General features: G+C 30.4%; 1 protein-coding gene across 1 annotated transcript; it reads right to left on the bottom strand.

Annotated features, from left to right (window-relative positions):
* Positions 1-4995: 4995 nt before the first annotated feature.
* LOC114378065 lies at positions 4996-8908 on the bottom strand. Its single transcript, XM_028336581.1, has 6 exons — positions 8035-8908; positions 7722-7930; positions 7069-7291; positions 6426-6511; positions 6126-6217; positions 4996-5758 (listed from the first exon to the last, which is right to left on the bottom strand). The coding sequence occupies exons 1-6, from the start codon at positions 8122-8124 to the stop codon at positions 5514-5516; spliced, it is 945 nt and encodes a 314-aa protein (XP_028192382.1). The 5' UTR covers positions 8125-8908; the 3' UTR covers positions 4996-5513.
* Between the last annotated feature and the right edge of the window lie 819 nt (positions 8909-9727).

Raw genomic sequence — 9727 nt, 5'->3', positions numbered from 1 at the left:
CAAAGGAAAAATATACTAAGGAAGTACATGGAGTACCCTTCCCACTGTAACATTACAAAAGAAGGAAAAAAAAAAAAAAAGAATAGGACCCTGAGCATTGTGTTACATAATGCTACTAGTACTAACAGATTCATATTACCCTTTGAACTTGGTTGACCTAGTTCCACAATTTCATATCCCCCGCCGGAACCTTTTAAAACAGTCATCAGACCAACTAGGATACTAATTTGTAGGAACAGCATAGAGTCAAATGTATATCATTTGTGTTGGTGGTTCCATGCTATTTTGATCATACGAGTTGTTTACTTTCCCTTACATATTGATGGTTTTGTTACATTAACGCGTATAGTTGGCGACTGGTATCAATTTTCTGAAAGAAAGTACTCTTTGAGTCTTTGACAACCTATTTTTTATTTTGTTTATTTCAAATTGGATCTCCTTTGACGTTAATATCTAAGTCGCTATTTGTTTTAAGATTTAAAAAATTAAAATTTCTGTTAAAATTACATTTCTTAAATTAAAACTAATCTAGAAAATATTTTAATTATATACAATAATTTAAAATTAATTTTATCCAACTTCTCTAATGTCAAGAAAAGGGCCCACTATATTTAATTCCAAAATACAGTTTTTTAACCCCATCGCATATATAAAGAGATGTAAAATTATATTATTATAAGTTATGTTAATTATTATCTTATTTAATAACTTTTTATTAGATTATTTTATTTTAAAATTTATTGTTAGAACGAAAATTTTTATCATATAAATTATATATACAAAAATATATTAATATAGAATTATTTAACACTATATTGATAAATATTGAAATTGACATAATATATATTTTTAAAATATATATATAAAAAATCATTTTGATCATATAATTACAATTGTTCAACTTAGATAGAATCTAAAAAAAAATTAAGATAATATATAGTCATAATTCAACAGTCACATTAATAAAAATTAGAACCGTAAAATTGACATGCTCGACCCACTCCGAATTAATTCAACGAGTAAGAATGTGAAAGCAAGTCAAGTTAAATTGATCGATTTTACATTAAACATCAATTTGTTTGGTCCCTTAGGCCATACCAAATTGATCATTTTTATATTAATCTATATGTATTTATATGGAAAAAAAATATCGGACCAAACAGAGCTGATACTTTATAGGCCTATATTTTCTTAATTGGCTAGGCAAAATTGTCTTGATTTTTTCAAGGCCACAAATTAAACGGGTTGTCCTTGGTCCCATTTTTATTTTAGATAAAATAGTTGAATAGGCTAATAAATTGATTCTTCTTTTTATCTTTTTCTTTCTGTATGATTAGATCTCTTCTTTTATTTCTGATGTGTATGTTGATCTCCATTTTTCTCTTTTTCTCCTTCTTTATGTGGATTCATCTCTACTTTTATCTTTTTCTCAATGTTAACGGAAACACAGAATAAGTAATAAAAGGATTTAGTAGTGTATATTTGGAAATATGATGCAAAATGACTTTTGAAGCAAAAATGATTATGTCAAAGAATCAAGACCTTTATTTTTACTTTTATGTGTTGGATCTGTATTAAAACATGCACCACAATAATTTCAACTACAAATCAAACATACACTTAATCCAATATGCTAAAACGTTAGAATTAAGCTTGATTTAACTTCACTTACAAATCCTGTAATGGGAATAATGCATATTGATTTTTGGTTTCATCTACTCAATTTACTATTTTTTTTATTGTAATGTATTAGATAAAAAAAATTATTCCCTGATAAAAGTTCTAATCAATAGTATATATAAATTCGTCCAGCCAACAGACAAGTTCTACGTGTGAACAACTACACTCTCATTTTTTACTTCTTTTTTTCATTTTAAAAGGCAATTCCTGTTTGCTTTTCTGGCCCGTGAAGAGCACGGGCACATTATTATATTTCCTATTAAATATAATTCAACAATGAAAACACATGTCTGAAACTACTTTTTTTTTTATTAAATTATTAAAAAATAATTAATACATGTTTTGTTCTCTACGATCCTAATGTAATTCTCATATCTCAGAATATAATTTTAAGAAATTAATAATTATAGTTTTTTTCATTTTAAGTATGATTTATTTTTTCTTTTCAACAAGTTTTCAAGCACACTATAAAAGACTTATAACCCTCGTTAAGGAGATTTATGATTTTTTTTTTAAAAAAAATAGTTGTATTCAGCTTCGTTATATTTGGGGATTTAAGGGATGTGCATAATAAAATTAATGAATTCCTTAATTAAAAAAAATTAATGAATTACAAATCAACTAATAAAACGAACGGAATAAAAAGGACATAAACATCACTTTCAAAGTAATACTGACAGAAATTAGAAAGAAAGATTTTACTTATATCGGCATCATTGTTTATGATCACGTTTGCCACTTTGCATTTAGCTGCATCACATCCAAATTTTAGGACAATTATATTATTTGATTGAATATGCGATAGTGAGATATAAAAATAGACAGGGCTTATGACGACCATAATATCTATTATTCATTTTCACTAAAATATCTCTAATTATAAATCCACCAAACTCATTTCGTTTTTCATAATTCAATCAATCTAACTTTGTTGCCAAATAAATAGCTGGGTTGATTGATTCATGAGCGGCTTCAAAATTATAGAACAGATGTTAACATCGAGTTAGTTCAACCAGAAGAGATGTTCAAAATTAATTTTGTTTTGAGTTAATAGTTATTCCTCCTTGAAACATTAATTCCTCTGTATTTTAGGGTGAGTCATGTATTTTAATTTTTATATTCTTAAAATTTATCTTGCAAAATGATTTTTAAAATGAGATACAGAAGAAGTAAGTGGATAAAAAAATAGAACCACATAATCAAGAGTAGTAGAAAATTAAAAATGAAAAAAATAGTCAAGATATGTTTTAATTTTGAAAATTAAAAGAGATATTAATTCTAAAAATAATTTTTTGACATTATTCTTATTAAATACTAAATATATTTTTTTCTTTTTTAGTTTTTAAAACAGAAAATAAATTTTATAAAAAAAGAAGAAAATAAACGCTCATTCTCACAAAAAACAGGTTCTTATTTTAAATGAAGGGAAATACAAAAAATATATTTTGTTGATTTATTCAGTAAACCCCCATTTAGTCTCGTAAAGTATTGTTACATTTCTCATTGAAATTAAAAATATTTCAAATAAGTTTAAAAAAGTGTCATCCGTTAATTACATTAGTCTATTTTTTAAAGTGAGAATTAAGTGATTATATTAACGTATATTTAAAATCCAAAATAACAGTAAGTGTTTAAGTTAAGAAATTTAGATAAAACAATAAAAAAAATTATAGATCTATTTAGAATTTTATTAATTTAAAAAATTAACGTGTGCGTTCTATTTTAAAGATCAAAATGAAAATTTAGTCTTGATCTATTCGTTCGTGTGTCGTCCATGATTTTGCTATTTCTATATATAAAGAAAATAGTGGAGACCAGAGTATTATACTATTAATTATGAGTTAACGTCAATTTTAACGTATAAAAAAGATCTGAAATGCTCCATGGCACAGCAATATCTTCTGGTTGTCCTTTCTCTCTTGGAACAGGTAAAAATACAATGAAAGGGAATTTGTAAGTTCATTCAAGAGGTAAAATTAAGAAAAATGAACGCATGGTGACGCACAGTGGATCTCTTTTTTTTTTTTACTTTATTGTGATCCTTATTAAGAACAACAGTCTAGACTCAAGTGGTATTTATTGTTCGAATGATTATATTTTTATAATAAAAAATTTCAAATATTCAATTAGTAATTTTTTTTTATTTCTCTCTTTTTATCAAATTAATTACATCATCAATCAAATGAATTATTTATATCTCATATCTTTCTTCTTTTTTTTTTTTTAAGTTGTAGACAATTCAAGATTTCCTAAAAACCATTTTTCTTGTTGCCCGGACTATGTATACAAACTTACTAGTATATAGCTTGCAAACGATTTTAATTTTGATTTTTTGAAATAATTTATTAATGAGTTTAACGATGGGTTGTAAAATTGAAAAAATTGGCATGTACCAAAAAAAGACTTTTTTACCAGATTATTTTTAAAAATAATAGAGTTATAAACTATAGATTAATAATTTAAAACAACCATAGCATAACCATCAAATTCTATAAAATTTATGTTTGTATACATAGTAGTTCAAATTTGTACATCCAAGAACCTTTCATTAACTAGAAGTGACATTTTTTTTCTAACAAGAAGTAGCTTTAAAAACGAGATTATTTTCTCCCGAAAAACAATGGAGTATTAATTGGTGATAAAAAAAAGTATTTTGGAAACATGAACATTATTTTTAGTAAACCTGCATATATATCCTTTGGTCAAAAGTCAAGAATTAATTTCTCAAACTACTGAAAGATCTATTCAAGATATTAACTTCTTTCATATGCACAGAAATAAAAAACTAAATCCCTGACAACATACTTAAAATATTGAGTTCTTCTAATAAATACATTTGCTAATTGGTATTTGAACATATTCCTCGTCTTTTAACTAAAATCTAATAGTACTTGAAACAAAAAAAAGTTTCAATCGTATGGTTGCGCATATTAAAAAATATTGTTGAGCGACCAGTCTCTTAAAAAGATCTAAACCTCGAGAGATTCTGTAATATATGGGTCAATTCATCAAAATAATAACACAAATCGGATTTTAGAAAGTTAGAAAAACAAAATGAAGAAGCAGCAGCTCGGGGACATTAACATTTTTTTTGTTATGGTTTTTGTTTTTATTGTTTTCTTATTTCATAGTCATATATTTATGTATAAGCTCATCCATCTATTCTATCATGCATGACAGCAAGAGCCATATTAAACATGGATGAATATGGAAATAATCCAAGATACCGTCCATCCTTAATATTGCATTCTTTCTTTCTTCTTTTTTTCTCTTTATTAAATGAGTGCGCACAACAACAAAAATAGCGAGATGTGATTGATCTAAGAGGGATGCTTAATTATCTATTGGAAGCAAAAGCTGGTGGGAACCGCTAACAAGACACAAAGAAAAAAATGTGCAACCTGATTCTACATCATTTGTCACATCCATTAACCATTGTGATCAATACACAATATACTCTCACTTCTTTCCCTCTGACCTCCCTCACCTATCTCTCTACATACAATTACCTCTTCATGAGAGGCTGTTGAAAGGAGTGAATTCATACACACACACACACACCCTTTTTGCTTGGTTGGAACCTAACAAGGGTTTTTGGTCCTAAAATGCTCTCAAGGGTTAAAGGCCAACAACAACTACTACTACATACTTATATATCCTCATTTCTCACACTTCCCCTCAGGAGAAAAGAAAAAAAGAAAAAGAAGAAGAAAATATGGTGCAATTAATGGTCCAAGAAAGTGCACATAAAATCAAACATCCGAGAAAAGGATGATTTTTAGCTTTGCAAGTGCGAATTCTTTGTAGAGTAGTGGATTAACCCCTTTTTTTTTTTAGCCATGCCGAATGCCCATGAAGTGATTAAAGTCATGATGTTGGACCCTGAGTTGCTTCAACCATGAATCTGCCACACTCAATAGTGACAATAGCCTTTCTTGGTCCCGACCACGATTTCCTGCAACCCACACGTTCCCCCCTTGCATCTTGTAAGTTGCCAAACCAAATGCTGGCAGTGCTATGCCTTCCCCTTCCTTTTTCTTTTGGTGGCCACCTTCTATGTCATCGTCAAGGTCCATGCCTACACAAGTAAGGACACAAGTTCCATGATTTTGAGCATATTCTTTCACAAATTTACAAATCTCCTAAAGCAAATGTTCAAGGTCCCTTCATATCCCTACTATGAATAGGGAAGTGACATTTTAGGTTCAATTTTTTTTTTGTTAGGCATTTTTTTTCTCTAGATACAATCTTGTTTAAAATACGGTTAGATACTAACTCCAGACACCTCTCTCAAAGAAGGTTTTAATATTTGTTTGTCATGTTATGAAAGACTAGCTCTTCTATTGTTGGTTTTAAGTTCAAATCTTGGTGTGGTTATTATAGACACAAAAAAAAATTGTAAACTCCCCCTCCCTTTTTTCAAAAAATGGGATCATGGGAAATACCTTGAAATGAAGATGAAAGCGTGTGATAAGTGAGGAAGCATGTAGAAAGGTCTTTAATTGTTCTTCCCATGGGGATATGATATATTGGGTACCTGAGAAAAAAGTATATTCGTTAATAAGCTATCTCATAAATACTGATGACCCTAGAAAGGCTAAGGTCAAGGATGTGCGTTGGGATCAATTACTGATGTATTTAAGCATTTGGACAATATTTTGGTGGCAAAGTTACATAGATAAGAAAAGAGAAAATAAAAAATGTCCAAGAAGTAGCTAAGGGTAGGATGAGACAAAATCAATTACCACGCAACGGCCATCCAACTTGCTGGCGAAAGATCAACACTTCTTAATGACATCAACCCCGGGTATCTTTGTGCTAATCCAGTAATCTGAAAGGAAGATACCATCCCAGAAAGTCAGAAATAGAATCTTTATACTTTTGTGCATTACTGGTTATGCTACAAGAATATTTATGTTGTTTTTATGCATTACTGATTATGCTAGCCGAATAATTTTTGTTGTTTTTATAGCAATCACTATAGTCCAAGCAATGAAAACTACATACATTAACAAAAGCTTTGGAAGAGGAACATATGCTAGACAAGCCTAACAATTGCATTGATAAGATATAAAGAAAAAGGGAATACGCACAATTTCCATGATCACTTGGACATATTCAGAGTAGAAAAAATGAGTCTCTCTATCTATTCGTGTTGAAAAGTCAAAGCATGTATGTATCTTTTACGGATGCCTATCCTTAAGGGGTTTTAGGAATTACAGCTCTGCCTTTAAGTGCTTTCACATTTTCCATACCAAATTAATTGGTTTGGATCTCATTTAAGAACACACCAAAAACAGAACATAGACATAGATAGATGAACTGCTATTGAAGGCAATAATAATTAAAACAAAGAGAAAAGATGCCGAAGATAAAGGGGCAACACACCTTATCCATAAGAGGAACTCTTCCATACGGAGTTGCTCTTTCAAAATATTGGCAATAAAGGTGACCCAATCTATCACTGAAATGCCAGAGACAGTCTTGCTCGGAGCCTCCATCTTCTGAGGAAGTTCCATCCCACCTCCATACCTTGTCATACTCACTCTCATCGCTGAAAGAATCACTATAGGAATCCCTTGTTTCACAGTCACCTGATTCAGTCTCTTCCCTGAAATGCTCACAAAAATTTTGCATTAATTCCTAGCTGAATTATAAGCTACCAAATCATCAAGCTGACAATCATGCTTGCACACAATAATTCACCAAACCAGTTCAACAGAAAAAAGAAAAGAAAAAAGCTCAACAACCCATTTTCCAAAAGCAACATCATAGAGTGATGATATAATCCGCGTGGAAGTTTGACCATAGCAAACATTATCACCCAAATGGTGCATTCTATCAGAAAACTTTAAAAGAAATTAAAAAGAAAAAAAGATTTTTCCTGTACCCCGTTTCAATTTCGAAAATCTACTAGTTATTATGAAACAAAAACAAAAGCTTTCAATACAAGTTTGGTAAATATTCATGATGGAAGCTCAATTTGGCCAAAAACTATAATAATCCAAATCATGCTAATGAATTATTACATACATATATACCTGAAACTATTGCTAGTGAAAATCTGAATTGCGGAGAGATAAGGCACATAGTACTGCACAAGTGTCTCTCCACTTGTCAAGGTAATGGGAACTCCTGCTCCATAAGCACTCCATTCGTCGTAGCAATTCCAAAGATCCCCCAACGTAAAATATTCCACGCTTTCTCTCTCCCACGGATGCCACAAACGGTTAAGGCTTGTAATCTCCGACTGCACACAAAAAACAAACACCACAAAATTTAGGACAGTAACAACAACATAATATCTATGATCATGTCACAAAGGGAAAAAGATAATATAGTAAAGGACAAGACCTTTGGAAGAAACTGGGATTGAACCACAGGTGTGGTACACCGTACGAAACAGTCAAGGTTAGAATGCGTTGACCCTTTATTAAAAATCATGTTTTTTAGAGAGAGAGAGGAGGAGGGGGGGGAGAAGAGGGAGGGAAGATGGAGTTTTTAGCTTCCCTACCCTGAAAAACAGAGGGAACCACCCAGATGGGGAAGAAAACAAAACAACAACAAAGAAGGATGAGAGAGAGAGAGATTATGGGGATTGCAAATCATCCCCACAAAGAAAGACTTCTATTTTTTGACGTTAGGACACCGAATTTCCCGCAAAAATCTCAATACCCTTCTTCACTTTTTTTTTTCTTTTAATATCTCTCAATCAACAATGTTGCAAATTCAACACCTTCACACGGGGGGGAGACAGATTCTTATGCAAACAGACAATGCTATTTTTCTTTCTCTCTCTATATATCGCTGTTAAACCAAGCCTTGAAGAAAACTCAAGACAGGACTGCAATGTTCAACGTTTAAGAAACATGCTTCTTAGAAGATAATTAACGATAACACGCTCACGCTTCAACCTTGTATCTTGAGATTAAATCAAACCACACACACAAAGCCACATAGTCACCTTAAAAATGAAAAAAGACACGGGTAAGAAAACATCATGGACAAGGTCAGAAAGTACTAAAATGTATCGGAATTTTTCAAACAAGAGAAGAACTCGATCTTCGGTTTAATTTCCAGAAATTGTGATGAATTCTGATGAAGTGATGCATGAGTGAGTAGTAGCAGAGGAGATAGATGGAGATTATGAATGATACATAGCCATAATTAAAGCATCAGAATACAAGATTTATAACATTTATGAGATTCACCCGTCTCTCCCAATAGTCTCACTCTATGAAATACTTTATACGCAATACAAATAATATATAATATATTTTTTAAAGGTTTTATGATTTTATTATAGGACAAGGTTTGTTACTATACCACAAACCCGTAGCTTTCGTCTTTGAAACTTCGTTAGTTTCGTTCATAGATTTAAATTTAACAGCTAATACTCTTTGTTATAGAAACAAAGCGGGTTTGTAATTTTCACATACAAATAGTAAATATATAGTAGATTCTGTTTTTTATTTTTTATTTTATATTAAAGATGAAAAGTATGTCCACAGAGAAAGGAAAAAGTATGGAGGTCGAAAAAGAAAACCCAAGAAATGGTATGAGAAATGACTAGTCTGTTTTACTAAATTTTGTGCTTAATTAAATGTATGTATGCCATATATAAACTTGAAGTTGTTTGGTTTGGACGAGTTAATTAAAATAATCTTGAACTGCCATGCATAAGGTTCTCTCTTCTTTTCTATTTTCTTTTTAATGTTTATAATTAAAACTAATTAGGTTGCAGGTTTTAATGTAAATTAAAGTAACACTGTTACTTCATCCGTTAACTTTGATGAAATTAAAGTATTATGTGACTCCCAAGTAAGTTTATTTAAACAGCTTTGAACTTACATGCAAATAATCAATATGCTTATAATTAGGTGTTGGTTACAAAACTACAGAAAATACTGTTTACCCGTAATCACATTTATGGTTACAATAATAATAATAATAATAATAATAATAAGCTTATAAATGCCCAGGCGTTTAATCTCAGTTGTTGCCATTCACTTTCTAGCTTCTATCTTACGTTAGTTAAAAAGACGCT

This window comes from Glycine soja, chromosome 12 (genome assembly GCF_004193775.1).
Source record: "Glycine soja cultivar W05 chromosome 12, ASM419377v2, whole genome shotgun sequence".
NCBI lineage: Eukaryota > Viridiplantae > Streptophyta > Magnoliopsida > Fabales > Fabaceae > Glycine > Glycine soja.
This window is presented reverse-complemented; position numbering and strand designations above follow the sequence as displayed.

Coding starts and splice junctions, on each gene's coding strand:
- LOC114378065 (XM_028336581.1), bottom strand. CDS start 8,124: ATGATTTTTAATAAAGGGTCAACGCATTCTAACCTTGACTGTTTCGTA. Junction 7,931..8,034: donor AATCCCAGTTTCTTCCAAAG/GTCTTGTCCTTT, acceptor TTTTGTGTGCAG/TCGGAGATTACAAGCCTTAA. Junction 7,292..7,721: donor TTCACTAGCAATAGTTTCAG/GTATATATGTAT, acceptor TGAGCATTTCAG/GGAAGAGACTGAATCAGGTG.